Source organism: Cibotium barometz, chromosome 39, assembly GCF_041138505.1.
Source record: "Cibotium barometz isolate CiBa-2024 chromosome 39, ASM4113850v1, whole genome shotgun sequence".
NCBI lineage: Eukaryota > Viridiplantae > Streptophyta > Polypodiopsida > Cyatheales > Cibotiaceae > Cibotium > Cibotium barometz.
In genome coordinates, this window is record NC_141084.1 from 21,408,981 (window position 1) to 21,432,109 (window position 23,129).

General features: G+C 44.8%; 1 protein-coding gene across 10 annotated transcripts in view; it reads left to right on the forward strand.

Moving 5' to 3' along the window:
• The first annotated feature begins 1,604 nt into the window (after positions 1-1,604).
• The window catches only part of LOC147615865 (putative pentatricopeptide repeat-containing protein At3g15130), a 28,859-nt gene continuing 7,334 nt past the window's right edge, over positions 1,605-23,129 (forward strand). For 8 of the 10 annotated variants that reach the window (XM_086778473.1, XM_086778474.1, XM_086778476.1 and 5 more), the window contains exons 1-4: positions 1,605-1,751; positions 13,292-13,447; positions 13,605-13,663; positions 13,756-13,846. In XM_086778473.1, coding sequence (XP_086634599.1) covers positions 13,823-13,846 — 24 coding nt within the window. In that variant the 5' untranslated portion in view covers positions 1,605-1,751; positions 13,292-13,447; positions 13,605-13,663; positions 13,756-13,822. Of the gene's footprint in view, positions 1,752-13,131; positions 13,448-13,599; positions 13,664-13,755; positions 13,847-23,129 lie in introns of those variants that run through there. The other 2 variants (XM_086778478.1, XM_086778472.1) reach the window with 2 other exon arrangements.

Genomic DNA, 23,129 nt, shown 5'->3' on the forward strand with positions numbered 1-23,129 from the left:
CTGGAGATGAAGACTTTGAAAGTTGAGATTCTGAGGGTTGTGGTTGCTACGCTTTTAGGCCCTAGTGAGAACAATCAGTAAGTAGGCAAAGGCATATTGTGCATTGGAAAGGGGCGGTTTTTTTTATTTTTTTCAACACAGAGAAGTACCTATTCAAGGAGAAGGGTGGGGCTGATCGTTTTGTGTGTGGTCCCTTTTTTTTGTGTGCGCTAGCTATTTGCATGAATGGTTGTTTTTTTTCCTCTTAAATGTGTGTAACACGTTTTTTAAAATTTTTTAACCGATATGGCACCAAAATGTTTTTCACATTTCCATTAAATATATTTTGTGAGATTTTCAAGAATAAGAGTGTTTTTCTAAGGTTTCATTTTAGTATGTAATGATTGATGCTTGAAAAGTCAATGAAATGATGACCCCCCCCATATCCTCTCTATTTAAGGTAATAAAATGATGACCCCCCATATCATTTCTATCTGCATTCATTCACCCATATCATTTCTATCTGCATTCATTCACCCATATGCTTTCTATTTGCATGCATTCACCCATATCCTTTCTATTTAAGGTCCACAATTCTCTATAAAAAGCCTCAAAGGGCTCACTCAACGAGTAAAGGGAGGGAAAGAGAGAAGGAAGAGAGAGAGGGGTGGGGAAACTCATGTTCTAAAGTTGTCTAAATATGCGACCAAAATCTTTTTCTGCATTTAATTAAACAAAAACACACCATAATATGTTACCGATTCTAAGGTTTTTTAAGTAATTTTCAGCTAGTTTGAGAGAGAATAAGCAAGCGCCCATGCCCTTCTAATTTTGGGAAGTTCGAGAGGTGGATAACCACGAAGATTCTTCCTTGCTGCAGTGCAAGGAGGGATAGATCGAAAGACAGAGGGTGCGCACAAGGAGAAAGACGGAGTGACCCATGTCGCACAGGGAGAGAGAGAGAGAGAGAGAGAGAGAGAGAGAGAGAGAGAGAGAGAGAGAGAGAGAGAGAGAGAGAGAGAGAGAGAGAGAGAGGGGGGGGGGGGGATGGGCGCATAGGGAGGCTACCTGCATAGAGGGAGAGTTGAGGATGAGGGGGGAGAGACAAAGAGAGAGAGAGAGAGAGAGAGAGAGAGAGAGAGAGAGGGAGAGACAAAGAGAGAGAGAGAGAGAGAGAGAGAGAGAGGGACGTGCGCACGAGGAGGTTGTGAGAGAGAGAAAGAGGCAAGCGCGCACATGGAGGCTGACAAAGAAGAGGAAGAACCTTAGTTGTGTCCGTTAATGCCCGGTAAGGCATTAATTAATGGGGATAACATATCAATTTACCAGCAGCGCAGTAGAGCAATTGGTAAAGCATGTGTGTGTTTGGGGTAAGGTCTCGTGATCAAGTCTTACTTCCAACTCTCATCTGTAAGGATACTGCTTGGTACAAATAAAAAATCTCGCATTACAAAAAAAATTTGATGGGGATAACATATCAATATACGTGTCAAACAATTGTCTAAAACTGCGTTCAGAGGGTTTATTATTATTATTTTTTTTCTTTCCTGTGGCTTAATAATGAGCCTTATTTAAATAACGCTAAGGTAAGAGCCTTAGTAACATTACTCATAATCTTTTTTTTTTTAAAAAAGAGCAAAAAGTCGTGTCATTTCGGAGTGAAGAGCGGACACTCCTTATGGGTGACAATTCAACCTGGGCAAGGAGATATGCACAGAGCGATGCTTCGTACAGATGGAGAGGGAGCCCCTGGAAGGAACCCATGCTTCTTGGTAAACCTAAAGCTTCCTTTCGTTTTTTTTGGTGATGAAGGCTTACTGCATATTTGGGAAAAATCATAAATCATGCAAAATTGGGAAAAGAGGTAAAAATTGGAGCACGTTCTTTCATACAACCCTTGCTAAGGCTGATTTTTAGGGTTAGGGTTTTCTGATTTTTAAGGTTTGGTTTTGGTTGCTATCATTGTTAAGCTCTTAGTCTAATCAAACATTATAAAACATAATTGAGTACATAGCAGAAAGTTGTGTTGTTTGCATTGAGACCCAAGGCCTTGTTAAATAGGGACTGAAGAGGTACCAATGAAGAGGCACATCCCTTAGTGTAAGGGTATTACTGTTGAATTGAAAGTCATGTCTTTTGGACGTGTGTCTCTTTGAATAGAGGTGTCCTTTGGTGATGACCCATGTGACACGGTGTGACCCTTCACTTGTGCCCTTTCAATGTTAGAAGACTAATCAAGAGTAATTAGAGAAATAAAGTCACAATCGTGACATGGGTCAAAGGAAGAGCTACATCAACATAAATATCTATAAAGCGATGATGATATAGCTGGCGTGTCTGACAAAGACTTGACTCTTCACTGGTGTCCTTTCAATGTTTGAAGACTAATCAAGAGCAGTTAGAGAGATAAAGTCACAATCGTGACATGGGTCAAAGGAAGAGCTACATTAGCATAAATATGTATAAAGTGACGATGATATAGTCGGCGTGTCTGACAAAGACTTGGGTTTCTTTGGAGCAGATGGAGGGGAGGTAATCTAAGGATGGTGATGATCTTGTCAGGGTTGGGCGCCAAGACTTCAGAAGAGATGATGTGATCTTGGACCACCAAGAAATGACACTATAAAGGGATTGAGACATAACGACACTTGGCAAAAACTAAAGCTAACTGTGTAAGATGTCCTAAAAAGCTTCTATGCAGGAGACTAGTTGAGTGCCTATGAAGTTAGAAAAATCATTGATGAAAGTGCTGAGGAAACTGAGAAGATACTCCTCGGAGAAATCGGTGACGATCTGTTTGAAGGTTGCTAGGCGTTACGTAGCCCAAAGGGCATCTTGTTGTAGATTATGTAACCCATTACGTGATAATTGCTGCCTGTTAGCAATTGGCCGGGTGGATGTCTACGTGATTGTACCTGTTGAGACCATGCATGAAGCTGTATAGGGCATGTTTGGCCACAATCTTGTTGGTTTTCTTCTTAGGAGAGATGACCATAGGGTGAAAGCCATTCAGAGGGTTCCACTAGGGAGATGATGCGGGCTTCCTCCATTTTTTCCAGCTCCACCTTGACTTTGAGTTTCTTTTTGGAGGGGTATCGTGTGAACACCAATGTTGGCTGGGACACCATTCAAGCCTTTGGATGTACAAGCAAAGACATCCTTGTAAGATTGGAAGAAAGCGGCAGCTTGGTCAAGTAGGATTGGGTGATCCCCCAACCAAGAGGCTAACAAGATGGGTCGTGGCTCCTTTGTAGTACTGAGGTTGAATTCCTAGACAAGGTCTTGGTAGGAGGGAAAGGAGACATGGGACACTATCCCAAGGGCACTTGTGCAGATTCTTTGTGCTGGGGCATTTGGAGATCGGTCAGGCCCAGTGCTTGTCGACCTTATTCGAGAGAGGTTTGACAAGCCTGCACCCTCTGTGGCGGCCCATAACATGCTCCCCTAGACCTACTATCTCATAGTGCTTTGATTTGAGAGTTGTTGGAGTCACTTGGTACCTTTGTGGTGTCCACCATGTAGGATGTCAAGCCTTTTGCCGCTTGGAGCCAATCAAGGAGTTGTGACTCAGCACCATGGGGTAGACGTGGTCGGCTAAGGGATGGGAGATGAAGTGGGGGCTACTGTGGACCGTGGCACCACAGTTCTGTTGGATTATATCATCTCCAGAGGTCTACATCACCTTTTCATGCTCATACTGGTCATTTTATGAGACCCTGCATTGGCATATTTTAGCAGATATTATTCAACAATTTTCTATCATTTTTAGGCATTTTTAAAGCATTTTATGCTACTGGTTTGTTGTCGGCCTGCTATAGTTGGCCGACTAGCACTCTGGGAGAGTATATAAGGGCTAACCCCCCTTTCCCCCATTTCATCTCATTCTCTTGCATCCACTTGAGGTCATTAGCAGCTGCTTTTGCTTCTTACCATTGTACAGCACCTACGGGCTTCCCTCGTGCTCGGTTTTCAGCAATAAACATCAGTTTCCAGCATGTACAGGTCTTGTACCTGGGCCTACATTTGTGTTTTCTATTTGCTTCACTTTCTTTCATGGTATCAGAGAAAAACGCTGACATGTGAGTAGAAGAGAGCTGCATTTTCTGTTTTGGAGCAGAGGCTTCGACAGTTTGCTGCATTTTCAGCAAATTTCAGGGTAGAAGGTGCTGCGTTTTCTTCCAGGAGTAGAGGCTTCCTCAAGATTGCTGTGTTTTCTTCATCTGACGCTTGGGACTATTGTATTTCTAAATTTTCAGCAAAGATTGCTGATTTTTATGCTAATTGGACTGCTGAAGCCCTCTTTAGGTGCTGAGGGCAGGGATCTACAGCTTGGAGAGATCTTCCTTCTTCCACTCCTTTCAGTTTCCCAACCTCCCTCCCTTTCTTCTTGCTGTGCACCGCCTGAGAGGAGGATTTGCAGTCCCTTTCTTAAGAGAAGGTTTCTTGTTAGAGGACATGGCTTCACGAGGTTTCTCTACTGCTGATCCTTCTCGTGTTGATTCTCGAGCACCATCACAGCTTGGATCCCCTGCTCCCGCTCCACATGCGGTTCCTATTCCCAATCTTTCCTCTCTAAGTTTCTCTCATCCAGGTCTTGTTCCCACCCCTATCCATATACCATCCTACAATCCTCCCCAAGTCAGTGACTCCATGAAGCTTACAGTAACCAACTATCATACTTGGTCTTTCTACACTTAGTTGTTGCTGGAAGGAGCCGGTGTGTGGATGGCTATCTCCACACCTCACTTGGTGGACCTTGCTTTGAGAAGCATATTAGATGCTTGGGCTCGTCTTATTATCATCCATTGCATGACTCCATCTATACAGGCACAATTTGTCTCTACCTGGAGTAATGCTCATTAGATGTGGACAGAGATCCAGAGGAGGCATGGGAGAGTTTCGACAGTGAAGATTGCCAAATTGAAGTCAGATCTGGAGAAGCTTACAATCAATGAGTCAGATAACTTGATTGAGAAGATTAAAGAGTTCACCCGTATCAAGCTGCGGCTTGAGGAGTACAGGAGCACCATCAACAATCCCATCCACAAACTACTTGGTAAATTGCCTGCTTCCTTTGATTCTTTCAAGGATAATATTTATTTCCGTGATCCTCTTCCCCCTTTTGAGGAAGTCGTGAGTTATCTCCATGACAAGTGCATATGCTTCGCGGAAAAGGCAAGTTGGAGTTTGCTTTTGTTGCCTCTGACAAGGGCAAAGGCAAAGGCGGAAAAGAGAACTCCAACAATAACAACAACACCAACAACAAAAACAAAGGCAAAGGCAAGGGTAAACAGGATTCTAAGGAATCCAAGGACAAAAGCAATGAAGTGATTATTGTGGTAGGTCAGGTCATACTGAGGCTCGTTGCTTTGCTCGGCGTGATGATTCTCGAGCAGCCAAAGCCAAGTATAAAGCCCAGGATGCTTTTAAAGCATCTGACAAGGACAACAACAAAGATAAAGGCAAAGTTTCAGAGAAGGGATCTACCAAAGTTGCATACATGGCAATCACAGATTCATCCACTTCTTCACAGGATTCACTTCTTGTGATCACATATATGACTTCTCCTGAAGAGGTTAGTGACACACCTGAAGCGGTGGAATGGGTTGGTGATAGTGGTGCTTCTGTCCTTATGACCAATCAGGCCCATATCTTGGAGGACTACTAGACTCTCTCTTCTTCATTTCGCATTGGCGACAACTCTTCACTTCCTGTCCACCGGTGTTGGTAATGTTTCTTTGGGTTCCTCTGCCACCTTACACGATGTTCTTCATGTACCATGGAGTTCCAAAAATCTGTTTTCAGTATACAAAGCTTCTCAGCAGAAGGGACTTGGTGTGTATTTTGATGATGAGGTCATCGAAGTAATCGACATGAAGACTCTCTTGGTTGTTGCCAATGGAGTCCATGATGGGGGTCTCTACAAGATCACCAATTTTTCTTCCCAGATCCCTCACACTGATTCCCATATTCATCAGCTTTTCTTCCCCTCGATGGCTTCTGAGACAGATACTTCTCTGTGGGATTTTCGCTTTGGTCATGTACCCATTGCTGCCTTACAGAAGTTCCATTCTAAGCAAGTTGTCAGCGGACTACCTCAGCTCAGGTCTCTCTCACACATCTGCTCATCTTGCATGATGGGCAAGCATCATCGAGATGCATTTCCAGAGGAGGCCACTCATCGAGCAACCCGAAGACTGGAGCTTATACATGTAGATCTTCCAGGACCTATGGAGGTTGAGTCTCTTGGAGGGGCTCGATATTTTCTCCTTCTTGTGGATGATTTCACTCGCAAAGTCTGGGTATGTTTTCTGGCTCATAAGTCAGATGCTTTTACCAGTTTCAGGACTTGGATCACGATGGTGGAAAATCGATCTGGGGGTAGAGTTTCTGTCATGTGCATCCCGCACTTGGATGCCCCACAGACATATCTGAACAACAAGGTGCAGGACTTGGAGTGGACAACTGGTCCCAGGTGAGCCCAGTTCGGGACGAGTCAGCAAGGGTTCTACTCTATGCGTCTGAGCCTCGAGGTCAGGTGTGCATTGTCCTGCACATGAAGCAGTGCCAGTCCACGTTGTGAGCCTCCCTCTGGAATGATGTCAGTGGTTTTGTGTATCTGGTATGATACTGGATGCCAGACCTCTATGTAGACATGTAGCTTGCATGTAGAAGTGGGTAGCCTTTAGGGTTACCCCAGAAAGGGGTATTATATCCCATGAATGGACAAGGGGTAGGCCTTAGGCCACCCCAAGAGGCCCATGGCCTCTTCCCACTAGCCAAGGATGCTGTGGTTCTGTCGGCGGCTAGGCCATAGAAGAGCCTGGCCAGCCAGCCGACATGCTTTGAAGGCCAGCCCAGCCAGTCGGCTAGCCCATGGGCAGCCAAGACTGTAGGCGGCCAGGGCATAAGGGCTGCCCAGCAGCCTGGACAATATGCGCTTAAGTGGCTGGCTGTCATAAAGTGTGAAAACGCTGATTATTAGTATAAAGTGCTGTTTTAAACCAGTCGTGGAGAATAAAACTGCCACCCAACCCCTGTAAGACAGCCGACCAGCAGCATGAATGAGTATATAAAGACCAGCCATAAATCAGGTCATTCATCTCATAATTCACAAGGGTATTTGGGGAGGTCACATGCATTGGGGCCACAGATTCATAATGCACATGCCACCGTGCTTCTTGAAACATCTTTGATTGCCCATGAAGCCCATGCAGAGAGGACTGCCCCGTTGGATAAGGGGAAGAGAAAAAGAGAAGGACATGTACCACATCCCAAGAAGCTCAAGGAGTTCAAGGCAGGGGACGAGTTCGTGAAATTTGATGCCATTTATGGAGAGTATGATGCCTCTAAGGTGCTAGCTTTTGTGGCATAGTTTGACATCGCTTTTAGTGATGAGGATTTCACTTTGCATGATCTTACAAAGAAGAAAGTCACCTTCAACTGGACTTCGAATGAGCAAGATGCCTTCTTGCAACTCAAAAATGCTATCATTTGTGGACCCGTGCTGATTCTTCCCGATTTGCAAAAGCCATTCATGGTGGAATGTGATGCATGTGGGAATCGTATAGGGGTTGTCCTAAATCAAGAGGGTCATGTGGTTGCTTATGAAAGCCGTCGATTGCATGATGCCGAAATCCATATGGACATTTATGAAAAAGAGCTCTTGGCTGTAATTCATGATTTTAAGATATGGAAGCATTATCTTCTTGGGGCTGAATTTGTAGTCAAGACAGATCATCAAAGCTTGAGATATTTTCTATCTCAAACAAAGCTTTCGGAGAAGCAAACGAGAATGGCAAACTTTCTTTCCATGTTTCATTTTCAGATTGTACACACTCCGAGAAAGAAGAATTTGGTGGCAGATGCTTTGTCCAGGAAGCCTTATATAGCTGCAGTTTCAGTGGCCTCTCATGGAGACTTATCTGTCATGCGTGATTTGTATCATTTGGATACTGATTTTTCCCATATAGTGGTGAAGGATATGCGTCCAAAGGTTATGGAGGAATGCCATGCTCCACCTTATGCTGGTCATAGAGGTATCAGGCCTACTACACGCATGATTGAGAAATATTTCTTTTGGCCCAACATGCGAAGGGACATTGAGACATATGTACGCGCATGTATTACTTACTAAAAGGTGAAATTTGATAGGCAAAAGCCTCTAGGTTTGCTTCAGCCATTGCCTATTCCCTCGCAGCCATGGGAAAGCATTACTATGGACTTCATTATGGATTTGCCTAGATCCCAACATGGGAATGATGCTATTTGGACCATAGTTGACAGGTTTAGCAAGCAAGCTCACTTCTTGCCTGTCAAGAAAACCATTAAAGTTGATCATATGGTGAAGCTTTTTCTTGCTCACATCTTCAAGCATCATGGTATGCCTAAGTCCATTGTTGGGGATAGATCATAGAGATCCCAAGACTACGAGCCTCTTTTGGAGGGCTTTATTTGATAACATGGACACTAAGCTTGGTGCTTGGGAGAAGTATCTTCCACTTGCAGATTTTGCTTACAATAACACAGTACATGCCTCCACGAGAAAGGCCTCGTTTGAGGTTATTTATGGCAGAGTGGTCTTGCCACCCATCCTTCGTACAAAGGATGAGATTTTTGCAGCCGATCAGTACGTGCGTGACTTGGATGTAGCCTTTGCTCAGGTGCGGACAGCCATTGCAAGGTCACAAGACAAGCATAAGAGGGCTGCTGACAAGCATAGAAGGGACATACAAGTCAAGGAAGGTGATTGGGTATTGCTGAAATTTGAGAAAGCTAGGCTTCGGAAGAGGCCAAGACGAGAGGGATCATATCCAAAGCTTTCTACCCGATATTATGGACCTTTCAAAGTGGTTGACAAGATCAATGAAGTGTCCTACAGGCTTGCTTTACCCAGTCATTGGAAGATTCACAATGCTTTTCACGTGAGTCTTTTGCGGAAGTATGTGGAGCCAGATCCAGAAGAGCATGTCACAGAAGACCCGTCCGAGATTGATGAGCTTGAGGAGATCCTCCAGCCAAAGGAGATTGTATTTCACAAGGAGAGAAAGCTACCACATGGGAAGCTTTCCAGGAGATACCTTGTGAAATTTAAAAATTATTTGCTAATTGATGCAAAGTGGGTAGACGAGGATTATTTTGCTGACTACCCTCAGCTTTTGCAAGCATATCTTGAGGCTTTTCAGTTGAGGACAACTGTTTAGAAGCCCGGGGAGATGTCACCATTTGGTCCATCTCCATTTCTGGAGCCACTTCTATAGGATTGTCACTCCATAGAGCGGCCAAATTTGTGCCATGTTCACATGGGGCCAAGCGGGTGTCCCATGTGAAAGGGCCAGTCTTTTGGTGTCACATGGATGGGAGCTAGATTCGTGCCACCCGTGTGTGACCAGTACTGCATCGCATGGACGGGAACTAGTTTTGTGCCACGCGTGTGTGACCTGCTTCGTGCTGTATGGATGGGAGCCTGTTGGTGCCACCCGTGTATGGCCAGGATGGCGTCTTACCTGTGGGATTGTCACTCCATAGGAAGACCAAGATATATATTCATATTTCTATCGCGCCAATTTTGTGCCCGACAGGAACTTTTTGTATAAGTTTCATGAAAGGGAGATTTCGTCCATTACATGTGCACATGCATTTATGACTGCATGCATAAACTTGTTTTCGAATGATTTGTTTGCGTGTGTTTGCCTGTTTTGCCGTGCTAGTACACCGGACGGGGACGCCCCCAGTGTACCATGGGAGTACTGCTTGCTGACACATTGGTGTGGCGTGTAAATAGGTGGTAAGTATTGTCATTTTTCCCCTTTTTAAAAAATCCATAAGCTATGGTTAACTTTAATGTTTATAAGCTAATGTGTTCACACACATTTTAAAAGAGGGGCTGGACATTTTCTTTGGATGGTGCCCATAAGTGTTAAATAAGTATTAAGGCTTTATAACCTTAAAAAAAAAAGGTTTTGCATGGAACTTTAGAATATTTCCCCCACGTGGGTGGTGGCCAACTACTTTCTCTCCATCGCCTGTTTCACCTTTGCTGTACTTGCGTGATCTGTACCCGCCTCCCACTTGCTGCCCGTGTGCTGTACGACTGTTGTACCTGCCTGTACTTGTTGCCCATGTGCTGAACAACTGCTGTACTTGCCTGTACCTGTTGCTTGTGTGCTGTACAATTGCTGTACCTGCCTGTACCTATTGCCTGTGTGCTGTACGATTGTTATACCTGCCTGTACCTGCTGCCTGTGTGCTGTACCTGCGGTTGTACTTGCACACGTGTGTTGTATCTGCCTTGTACCTGCATGTAGACAAATCTGTACCTACTGTACTAGAGCTGTACCAGGCTGTACTTATTGTATCAGCTTATAACACCTTGTACTTGTACCAGATTGTACCAAGCTGTACTTCCTGTATAAGCTTGTACCAGATTGTACCTACTGTACCTGAATTATACCTATTGTACCATATTGTATCTTATTGTACCTGAATTGTACCAGGCTTGTACTTATTATACTAGGACTTGTACTTGTAGTACTAGGTGGATCTAACTGCATGGTGAAAAGAATGCAACTCCATTGACTCCTGTTGCAAGCTTTACCAGGTGCCTCATATTTCTTATTTGTATAAAACTATAATTTGCTAAATTAAGTTCAAAGATTTCTTTAAGTTTTGTGGAGAGCAAGAACAAAGCATGTTTATGCTAACCATACTCAGGAAGCTTTCCTAGTTTGGTTAGTTTTTCCTTGAGTGGTAGTGCTAACTGTGCCCTCAGAATTTCTGAGAGCCAGTGAAGGTTAGAAACACTAGGGAATCCGGGAGCAAAGCTTATCTGGGAGAACCAGGCAATGTTCCCTGCGCGGTGTACCCCGTTGCCTATGCTAGTAGAGGCGTGCCTGTTGGTGTGCGGTCCCAGAAGACCAGTGAAAGGCAAGTGTGCACCTAGTGAAGGTGGGAGTGTGCCTGTGACTTGGGACTTCTTCGACTGCCCAGACTTCATCGACAAGTACCCAATTGTTTGAGTTGTATTCACTCCATGTGAGGAGAAATCTGGCCTATTGACCCATGACACTTGTACATATAAATGCTCCAAGAAATACAAATGTATTGAGAGGGGGGCCGGCCCTTTCCGGCCCCAGTGTTGGTGTCAAGTGTTATTAGTCATTTTCAGTTTTAATGTTGCTAATAATGTCCATTGTTGGTATTAGTTAAGTGCTCTAAAAATGTGTATTTTGTCTTCCGATTTGTAGACCTCCTGTAGAGAGCGGTTACATGTAATCTCTGTGCTCGTGTCAAAGATTGTGCTGAGAAATTAGCAAGCTGATGAAGTTTCATATTGGAGAGATGAGAATCACGAACAGTGGTTTCCAGCCAACGTGGAATCTTGGGGGCAATCCTCCGTTGCACAGGAGCAGGAGGAGGAGAAGCTGGGGAAGGAGGAAGTGGGGGTGGAGAGGCAGGGGGTAAAGAAGTTGATGGGGTAAGGCTGTAGGAGAAACGCAGCAAAGAAGTGCTGTCCATGAGGCAAAAAACAGCCTCGAATCAGTGCAGAAAAACGCATGCTGAAAACTCTTCTTGCTGATCTGTGGAGGCACAAGATCTCTAATACCATGTGAGAATATGTGAATATCAAGCGGAAGCAAATAGAGATCACGCAAGAGAGAGTAGACAGCCAAGAGAGATCCAACACTTGAGCCAAGAACTGAAAGTATTGAATGAATTATGAAGGCACAATGGCCATGCTTATATACATTTCATGGAGAGTAGTCGGCTAGTAGCAAAAGGCACACGGCTGTAGCAAAAGTGATAAATACCTAAAAATAAGCTATAAAATAGTGGGAAAATATGGGAAAAATCCCTAATGACATCAGATAAATATTTGGATAAAAAGGGGCATAAAATGGAGTAAAAGAGAGCTGGAGATGACATGCCCAACACAGTCCTCATAGTTACCAGGTCGGAAGGTGCGGAGGAAGGTGTTCCTCAAGGTGGCCCAATCCACAAAGTGGTTAGTTGGGAACTGACTGAACCATTTGTGTGCAGAGCCTTCTATAGTGGACTGAAAAAGTATTAAGAAGGCATCCTCCCACTCAAGACCTCAGCTCTTGCACATAGAAATGAATTGCCGGATGTGGTCATCTACATCTTCAACGGTGGATCCTTTGAAAGTGGGAAGTCTGACATTTACCTGGCCCAATACTTTGGAAGGGATTCCGGGCTAGGGGGGTTGATTGGACCAGGAGGGTTGGGTGGGCCTACACCATTGTTACCAAAGGTGGGATTACCAAGGTTGGCCGCCGTAGGGAAGGGTGAAAGGGAATCCTTGGGAGGTACGTAATTGAACCTCTTCTTGCTATAGCATCGTATTGAGAGGGGACTCTTGGTTGGCCAGACAGGACTGCCACGAGAGTGTGTATTGGGCATACAGAGGACACAGAGACAAGAGGTGAGCCAATAGGACTCCAGGTTTCAAGTATCCCACCCAGCGTCGTGCCAAATTTTTAGTGTACCTGTAGTAGGGTTGGTTGCCAGCATACTAAAGGTTTTCCCCTGGACAGTGTGTCCGGAGTTCTCAATACTCACAACACAATGTATAAATGAATTGACTAAGACAGATTATAAAATGACAAGAACATTGTAAACATTACTCGCATCACTCCCAAAAAACTGTTACATGCCCTTCATTGTACCGTGCACACCGAGCAGTGGTCACAGTGAGTAGGACGATGACACACAGATGGCAATGACTAGTGACTACAACACTCAATGAATAGGACTCAATGAAGAGGACTGGATGAAAAGGGATGTCCCCAAGGATGAGCTGAGGGGCCATTTTAAATGATTCGTGCGAGGTGGTGGAGTCAGTGGCATCTCCTATCTCTGGTAGATGCCCATAGGAGTAACAGTGCCTTAAATGCCGGTGCGTGCACCTCTCATGTATCCGTTGGTGGTGCACTTCTGTTTCTGGATGGTCCAACCGAATGCTCCGGGATGGTCCAGTGGAACGGTCTAAGTTCAGGATGATCCAGTGTGGCACCTTGGGATGGTCCAGCCGGAACAGTCCAGTGTGGGCACCCTTAATAGGCTGTTATGCTCCTAAACTAGCTATGGTTTGGACTGGTCTGAGCGAAACCATACAAAAGCATGTTTATCCCAATATGTGGTGCACAAGCACAACAACTCAGATCAACTGGCCAATGGTCACACTCACCGGTTTGTGCACAAAGGAAGAAAACATTCTGTTGTAGTATGGGCTTGCTTCTTTTAGAAGTTGATGCTTTGTTGTGTGGATACTTATTAATCATTGCTTTAGCAGGTACAGGTGTCACATGGGATTTCTGCACCACCTTATGCAAGCCATACAGGACTTGGTCAGCCTCAGGGTGCCATGGCAGTGGTTGATGGAACAGCTGGGCCCTGTGTAAGGGCCCATGGCAGCCAAGCCATAAACCCACATAGCATTGGGAAATGGGTAGCTATTTGAGACTAGTTTGTTGCAGTTTTACATGTATTTTTCCGTACTTTTTGTGTAGTTATACAATTTGTGGTTGTAGTCCTTTTAAGCCTAGTCACGGTCAATCATCTTCTCTGATGCTTTTGATGCATGCCATTGATTTGGTATAGCTCAGTCGGGAGAGAATTGTGAGACTATGGAAGCATTACAAGCACTCTTCCAAACGCAAACAAGGTATGCAAAGTATTTCTGGCCTAGAACTTGTAAGAACAATAGCTTGAGATGCTCTATACCTCATTAACATCCTGGGTGTTTTTGTAAATCAGGATTATGTTACATACCTGTACATGAGCAGGTCGAGTGCTCATTTATGCACCCATATATGAGCAGGGCATGCATGCCATTTATGATTTGATGGTACATCCACTTACATATTCAAACTTCTAGACTGTTGTCAATGATTCCCTCTTGGAGTGTAATATATAAGCTGTCAGGGTACTTTGTTGCTTGACTGTGAAGTAAATCACAGGGCACTTTGAGAACATGCATGGTGTTCAGTGACTCTTCTTGGAAATTTGGTTATGTGGATCACATCATCCCCACACATGATGGTAGATCTATGATCGTGTTGATATTTCCCATACCCTGAATTCTGTCTTGTCCAGTGTGGTACTGTGTGCTGAAAAATTTCTAACTTTTCTTTGCATTACATAGGAGTTGTAGATAGGTTGGCACACATTTGCACACTGTGGGAGTGTGTACATAGCACTGGCCTAGAACACTTTGCTTTGATGGTCTCTGGTGTTAATCATGAGTTGTGTATATGGTAGAAAAGGTGTGTCGTCATAGATCTAAGAGTCAGGGGGAGGGGGGGGATGTAGATTCTCAAACCATTGTTCACATGGTAGTGTTTAGAAAGAGGTGGGTTTTATAAGGGGCCTTTAATTGCATTCGAAAGGTAGGCCACCTTAGGAGATGCTTATTAGTGGGATCATCAAAGGTTGGGAACCTTAGGGATAAAAGTCTATTTTAAAGGTCTAGAAGGCATGAAGGGTGTGAATGTATGCCATGTTGGGAAACTATGGTAAAGCCACTCAAAGCTAAGAAATCCATGTGAAGGCATGGAGTAAGCATGAAAATACGTGAAGGCGGCATCAAGAGCAAAGAGCGCTTGGTGGCCGACTGTGTATAGAAGCATCAACATGAGAGTGAGGGGGCGGCAACAATGTTGGAGAGAGCGAGAAGGGCCTGGTACACCAACAGCTGCAACAAATCCCTCTTTCTTTAACCCCCCATAACAAAGCAAAGCTTGACCCTCTAGGAAATCAGGTATAATGTCTTGCCTCTCACTAAACCTAGTTTTGATTCTGAAACACCTATTAAAGCTCCTCTGGAAAGCTACAGGATCGTCAGCCTGTTCACCTCGGAACATGGCCACCTTGGCCATCTTCAGTCTTCTTGCTAGTCCAAAGACTTCAAAATCTTGTCCAACCTCCAATCTCCACCCTAGTTTCAAAAGGTTGTTTCTAACTGAATTCTTGCCATGCTACCCACTCCTAATCACAACTCAAGTCGGCCCTCCCTCTAGCGCCAAAAAGGATGTTTGGGGATTCTTTTTCTGGATATATGTATCAAGATGTACATAGATCCTAGCCAATCAAGGCCTCCCAAAAGGTAATATCTATGCCTATGACCTGTCCCACCTACGAGGGATCAGATGACTAATGAATGATCTGACGCTTGCTATTTATAGGCTCATGTTATTGCCCCTACATCTACCCGACTGCTGTCAGCCAGCTCCTTGGACAGCAAAACACCAAAATCACATAAATAGGCTGGTCAATGCCTAAAAATCTCCTAATCCTAGCTAAAATAGGAGAGTTATGTCCACATCTGTGCATGTGACATCCCCTCGTGCTAGGCTTGATGAAGGGAACTTGGATGACTAACATCATCCCTTTACTCCATGCGGACTACATCTTTGGCATCCTACTGCCAAAACTTGAGGCACTCTTGACCACTTGGATCTTGTCTTGAAAACCTTTTTCTGCAACCTTGGATTGCTCCAATCTCTAAAGCTCTATTGTGCGTTGAGAAATGTGCACCTTTTCTTCTTTTCCCCTGCTTACCTTGGGCTGAAAACCTGCAATCCTTGTTCCTCCCATCCTTGTACCATGGCTGTCTCGCTGAGCATCTGGGGGCTTCATACCCCATGGTGCCCTCATTCTGGCACCACTAGAATACCTAAACTTGGCTGCATTTTCCTGTCTGGACTAAAAACAGCCACCTTTGTACCATACCTTTTCCAAATCTGCACTAATTCAACACCTCTAGAACTTCCACTAGGCTCTAATACCAATGTAACATGCGGAAGAACTGCTTGTATTAAGATTGTGCAAAACGTAAAGATGAACTGAGAGAAGAGAGAGATGTTGCTGAAACAATTTTTTCTGTATATATGTATCAAGATGTACATAGATCCTAGCCACTCATGACCTCCAAAAGGTAACATCTATGCCTATGACCTGTCCCACCTATGAGGGATCAGATTTTTCATGACTCATTTGGCCCTTGCTATATATAGGTGCATTGTTACTGCCCCTACATCTACCTGGACAACAAAACACCAAAATCCCATGAACAGGCTGGTCAATGCCTAAAAAGGCTCCTAATCCTTGTTAAATTGTGAGATTTATGTCCATATTTGTGTCCCCTTCCACTTTGTTCTTCATCTTCTTCTCCTCTTCCTCGAAGGAGGTTATGACCCCTTCTAAGGTGAGACTGGGTAGGTTCTTCAATGTGGTGATGAGGTTTCCGTAGAGGTCATCTGGTATTGATTTGATTAGAATGGCTATGGCCACATCTTCCTCCACTTTAGCTTTGAGAGTAGCAAGTTGGTTCATGAGGAACTTCATTTTGTTCACATGAGCGTCAAAGCTCTCACGTGGTTGCAGGATAAGTCCATAGAACTCTATCTGCAGTGAAATTTTAGATTTCTTACCTTGAGCTCCAAAGAGCTTATCCAGTGCTTCATAGACCTCTTTGGATGTTGGGAGATCTGCCACATGATGGATAGAATTGTCAGAGAGACCAAGGGCTATTAGGCCAAAGGCTCTTTGATCACTTAGTTTCGAAGCCTTTTGGGCTGTATCTTCATCTTTAGGCATCTTATCTTAACCCTCGATAAAAGGCCAAAGACCTTCTCTCATGAGGTTGAATTTTAGTTTTGCCTCCTCCCATGTGTGAAAGTTTTCTCCATCAAACTTCTCAATGAGCTTATAGGAAGCCATATTTGGCAAAATGACGGGAAGGTCTTAACAAAGGATGGAATCCAACATCAGTGTCTAGTCTCTTATAGAGAATGCCCCAAAAATTAGGGTTTTTGAAATTAGAGTTTCAAAATTTAAGAATTTTTAATAATGATCCTATAGAAGGCTATACCAACATCTTAATGTAAGGAATGCACCCTCAATTTTGAAAATTGATGAAGTATTAGGGCAAGATTTTTGCAAAAGAAGAGAAATGCCCAAATTGCTCTTTTGAAATGATGAAAGGCCCCAATGAAATTTGTACTTGCTTTGTACCATTTTAATGGTTCTTGCTGAATGTTGAGTTTGCAGGTACAGAAGCTTGCATGGACAACTCTTCTTGCTTGCGTGGACTGCTCTTCTTTTTCTTTGTGCAGGTTATGACATTGGAGTGTTGCTAAGCACCCCTGAATCACATAGATGTGAATGGATGGATGGATGTGATGTGAATAGAGGTGATGAGATGTGAGGTGAATAAATGTGATGAGATGTGAATAAATGTTATGAGCTATGATGTGAATCAAATAGGTGATGAATGGATTAATGGATATGATCTAAATAGAGGTGATGAGATGTGAGGTGAATAGATGTGATGAGATGTGATGTGAATCAGATAGATGTGAATGGATGGATGGATGTGATGTGAATAGATGTGATGAGATGTGAATAAATGTGACGAGATGTGAGGTGAATAGATGTGATGTGAATCAGATAGATGTGAATGGATGGATGGATGTGATGTGAATTGGGCTGATGTTCTCGGGCAGCAATAGGCAGTGGAGAGAAGTGGCAGCAGATGTAGTAGATGGCGGAAGCTTCACAGGGCTGAGCAGCATAGAGAGGATAATACACTCTAGAGAGAGAGAGAGACTTGCACAAGTCAATGATGGGATTGTTGTGTGTATTACTTCAAAGAAGTACATTGCTTTTATAGTTTTAGAAGCATAGGATGTGACATCACTGCTTAGGTCAAGATATCATATAATATCTAGATATTATGCTTGAGTCCTTAAGAGTGTGTTCACACACACAAATACAAGAGCCCTTTGTAAGAGGCTGTTCACACACAAATCTATTGTACTTTGATACGACTTGTATTTCAACATGTATCAATGCATAAATTTGATGCCTAAAATAATGTCTTGTGTGTGAAAGGAACCACCGTGATAGTATTGACTGTAGGTTTCTCCATGCTTGAGCTTCTTCCTAGTTGTCCACCTTTTGGGAGAGAGAACCACTATGAAGGATATTCTCTTTGCCTCCACATCTAGGCAAAGAAAGCCCTACCTCTTCACTTCCATGGCCATGGAAGCGTTTTTGTGTAACAATGGACCATCATGCATCTTGAGTTCTACATTCTATACCTATAAATTTGCGAACAAGCAACTTATTAACTATCGTAAGTGTTACTGGCACTTCATTACTTTGGGGGTATCGAATCTTCGTGACCCCATGCATTTGGACAAAGAATCAGAGAGTCTCCATTTTGTCCCTCTACAGAGAGGCAGACTTGTCAAACCGGGAGCAATGTTGCTCTTCCAGTTTTGCAAGCCTGCTTCTGTCAATGGCTGGCAAGGCCCCTGCCTATCTCACCTACAAAAGCTCCACTTGAGCTCCGACTCCTCACCTCAGCTCCAACTTCTCAATTGGCTTTGGCGGCTCCAACACCCCCACTTTGGAGAGAGTGGGCCATCTCAACAGCACCACTAAGTCCAAGGAGAATGTCACTGTTACCATCCACTTCCGGCCCTGTAGGTGCATCACATTCTGGTCTCATGTATCGTGCATCACATTTTACTTTTATTGGTTGGTCTTCTGTATGTCCAATCCAGGCATTTGTGCTTACCATGGTCTATATGCCTATGATTCAGCTCTAGGGAGATCCGGAAAGGAGATGCAGTAGCTTTGTACACAGATAGTGGCACCACAGTTTCTAGTGAATGATTTTCAATGTGATGTGAATCTTAATTCTTGTATCACGCTTGAAGTATTATATACTATAAAAATGGGGAGCACAAGAAGTAAGTATGATCTGCATTCATGAGTTTTTTTTTTTTTTTTTTTTTTGGGAGGGGGGCGCGCGGGGGGGGGGGGGGGGGGGGGGGGGGGGGGTCGAGGATGTGTTGGGTTAAGGCCGGGGAGCCCATCAAATAGTCAACTATACTAGAGCCCCGTTTATGGTGAAAGCATGTGAGACCTCCTCAGGTGGTCCAACTATTCATGCCATTATATATGATGAGCCCATGTGCGGCACCCATCTCCAAGAAAGACCTACCATAGGAGGTAGTCGTTTGATATCCTCTGAATGCCAATGTCCCCAGGATCCAAGTCATTCAAGATGATGGCATCCTTGTCAGTCAGACAGCCTGACCTGATTGTTCGGAGTCGATGTATTGAAGTCCCCAAGGTGGAGGATGTCCCCCAACCTGGGAAACTCCGTAATATCAGTATATAGTGCCGAGTATGGTGATTGCCCATTTACTCATAGCTAGTGTATCCAGCAGAAAATAGCATACCGATGTGTACTACCAAGTGGCTATTCGTAGAGCTGAAATTGTCCCACAGACACCATACCCCTATTTGGGGTGATGCTCGGCCATGACTACGTGGTCATCATCATGGTTTAGGACCTGAACCATCCTGGCTTTCCTGTGCTCCACCTGTAGGGCTTGAGGTCATCTCCAAGGTATATTCACATATACCGGGCCTCCTTATCCTTCCGGATAACTGTAAGTATGGTGCGGAGATGTCTGAAGAGAGCTGTGACCCCCTTGGACCCTTGGACTTCTCCACATGTCCTGGACTCCCCCCTGTATACTGACTCATATACATACCCTGGAACCTGTGACAAACCTCTCTTAGGGCTCTCTGTGTAGAAGATGATGTCCTGCCCTGTTTCCGATCAGGTGACATTGCAGTTCCAAGTGGCTATTCGTAGAGCTGAAATTGTCCCACAGACACCATACCCCTATTTGGGGTGATGCTCGGCCATCACTACGTGGTCATCATCATGGTTTAGGACTTGAACCATTCTGGCTTTCCTGTGCTCCACCTGTAGGGGTTTGAATTCATCTCCAAGGTATATTTTGTTGGTTCGGAGGGTGACCCTCTTTTCCAAGAAGGCCAAAGGGGATTCCACATCCTTGAACTTGAGGAGGAGAGGCCTCTCCCTAGTCCTTTCCTGCTTTCGCTGACCATCAATAAATGGGGTGTCGAGAGAGAGAGAGAGAGAGAGAGAGAGAAGAGAAGAGAAGAAGAAGAAGATATATTAACATCTTACAAAAGACCCAACGGCTCTATGAGACCAAATGTGTACAATGTGTCCATGGAATCTCATCATGGAAAAAAAAAGACAACATAACAAAAAGAATTAACACTAATCCCTATGTATATGTAGATATGTATGGATCATGATCGTCATCCTCATCATGGAGGATCACCATTCTCATCATCGTGGATACAAAGTGGCTGTAGAGGATATAGGGGGGGTGAATGTGGAGAGGAAGCTATCCATTGATGTGTGGTAGGGGTCCATAAAGGATGTCCAGTACAGATGCTCGGTGGCGGGCGAGGATCTCATCAATTTGGCGCTGGTGAATTTGGGGTGCTTGAGGTCTAGGAAGGTGAGGTTGTCTGGCTCTCCAAAGTGCAGTGGCACGAGGCACCTAGAGAGAGCAGACTTTTTAGATTGTGCCACGGAGGAGTAGAGTCTGAGGAGCATCATATATGTCACTGCCCAGAGTATTATGAGATCAGGGGGAGAATTCCACTGCCTATTCAGAGAGGGGTTTGGGCCATTATCTTGGGTTATGGAGTATCCAGATTAGCGTTATCTCGGACTGTTCTTGTTGGAGATCCGACAACACAGAGAGTTACCCATCTCAGTCTACCATCACCAGTTTTTTCCACCCACAAGAGGAGGACACTTAGGCGGATGAGGCCACCACAGTAGCGAGACGGGGGCCCACCATCTCGCCCCTTGGCTCAGTTACCCCCTGATCCCTGCTGCTCTGCCAACCTCAATCTTGAGCCTATGGGATGAGACCCTGAGCTGACAAGTGTTATCCTCATGGTATGTGACATGAAAACATTCAGGTATCCTGGCTTCTATGTGAATCCATCCTCAAAAAATGGTCACTGTAGTTCTGCATCTTGGGTGGTAGGGGCTCCCCTGTGGTAATCCATGTATCTCGAATGTGTAACTGTAGCAAGTCATATCGAACTACCCGGTTCCTGTCCACATGTGTGAACCTGGTGTAGGGGAGTTTGGGTCATACTGAAATGGGGGTAGTTGGCTCATCTGTAGTCCGTGTGTGGTGAACCATGTGAGGGCAGAAGTATACCAGGATGGATGTACCCCTCTCTCAGCTAGAGAGAGAGAGAGAAATGAAATGATATATTAACGTCTCTAAGAGGCCATAGTGGCCTATGAGACCAAAACTGAGAGTACATCTGAAGTTGGTGTCTCATCAAAGAGAACAACTAAATGTGACTAAAAAGTACAATAAACTGATTGTCCTACAGTTATAAGAACAGAACTATAAGACTCCGAGATGATACTGAGTAGAAAATACTAGAAAATACTAAAAAATGTATATCAGGTAGATCCATGTATGTTGATCAGTTGAAGTGTTGCCCTCTCCTTAGATCAAGTATCTCCGCCATGGGGCTGTCTAGAATGGAGAAGTCGTAGAAGCGAGGTAGGCGCCTCCGATGCCGAGCAATAATGGCTCTGATCTGGTGATGGTGAGGATGCCGTGGTCGGGATCCTGGTGGGCGTGGCCGACGAGCACGACATAAGATAATTGCTCTATCAGTGGTGACTCCCTGGGAGCGTGGTCGGTGCCCTGATGGCCCAATGGAGGAGGTATTAGGAGGTGTGTGGGCTGGGTTGCTCGTGCTGGTGCCGAAGAAATGTGTCAGGGTCCTCTGTCTAGGTACATCATGGCTCGGCCTCCTGTTTGCCAAGAGAGTCTCTCTGCGTCTCCTGAGCTCAAGTAGAAACAATCCCAGGCATCTCTGATCTCCTCAAACTCCATGACCCTGCGTAACGGCCCAAAACCCTCTCGGAAGAGGCAGTGATATCTCCCTCGGATCTCATTATAGACTGTACATCGGCAAATGTAGTGTTCCTCTGTCTCTACCTCCTGGTAGCATAGCTAACAAATGCGGTCATCCAAGATCTAATGCACATATCGCCCTGTCTCAATCCGCAGCTGGTGTGATGAGGTCCGGATTTGTCCAATGGCACAACGTATCCCATGTGATAGGTGTACATCCATGTACGCCGAGCGGGTGATAAAATCATCCGGTGAGAGGTGTAGAAAATGGCTCTTGTAATGAGCCATTTTCGTGCCCAAGGGCTCAAGGGGGCTAGTCCATGTCCTCTCTGTGTCCACTCTGATGATATCCATCCTGATCACGCTGTTTTGCTCTGAGCGGGTGAGATCCACAAATGGACAATCCAGACTGTACTGAAAGGGTGGTAAGACCCCATGGGCCTATGAGACCAAAGCGATACAATAATGCCCATGGCATATCTCATAATGGAACGGAAAATAAAATAGAAACAAAACAAAACAATCTCAGTGGAGTGATACAAAACTGTCCATGGAAATCTCATCATGGAATACTAGGAACATGAAACATGAAAGGAGCATCAACCCCTAATAGATGGTATACCACTCCAAAATATCAAGCATGAGGCTAATGAGTATGGCCGAGAGCTCAGCTATGTCACGTGGAAAGGTAGCTCGATGGCGATAGAGCATGTCCTAGATCTAGAGTTGATGAGGGGATCGGGGCCGGGGGCCTCGGGCACATTGAATGAGGAGGCCCGGTCTGAGGTGGATTGAGGTGGGTCCACGGGATCCAGAAGAAGCTAGTGATGGTTGGCTGGGGCTGAAGCTCTCTCACAAGAACTTGTGTCTATAGAGCTCGAGCAATTGTATTTAGGTAATAGTTCTTGTACTTTAACTTTAGATGACCTTTTGATATCCATAGCTATAAACACTGGTCTTGGAAGTCAATGATCCTAGAGGGTGGACTAAATCCCTCATGGAATAGACAATGAAATCTCCGGCAGATCTCGTAGTATACTGGGCAGCAACATATGTAATGCTCCTCTGTCTCAACCTCAATGTTCAGCAGATCCTCTCCTCCTTGGGTCTCCGTATGAGCTCCCTGGCTTTGAAGACGCGCTCAGCTCTTCTTGTCTCCACTTTGAGGTGGTGGGATGAAACCCGTATCTGGCCAATCGCAATCCACATGGTGTGGGATACCTGAAGACTCAGGTAGCCCAACTACTGGATGAATCCATCCTCATTGAGTGTGAGGAAGTGATCTTTTTAGAAGTGCATCTTCAGTGGGAGCTCCGAAGGTGTGACCCATGT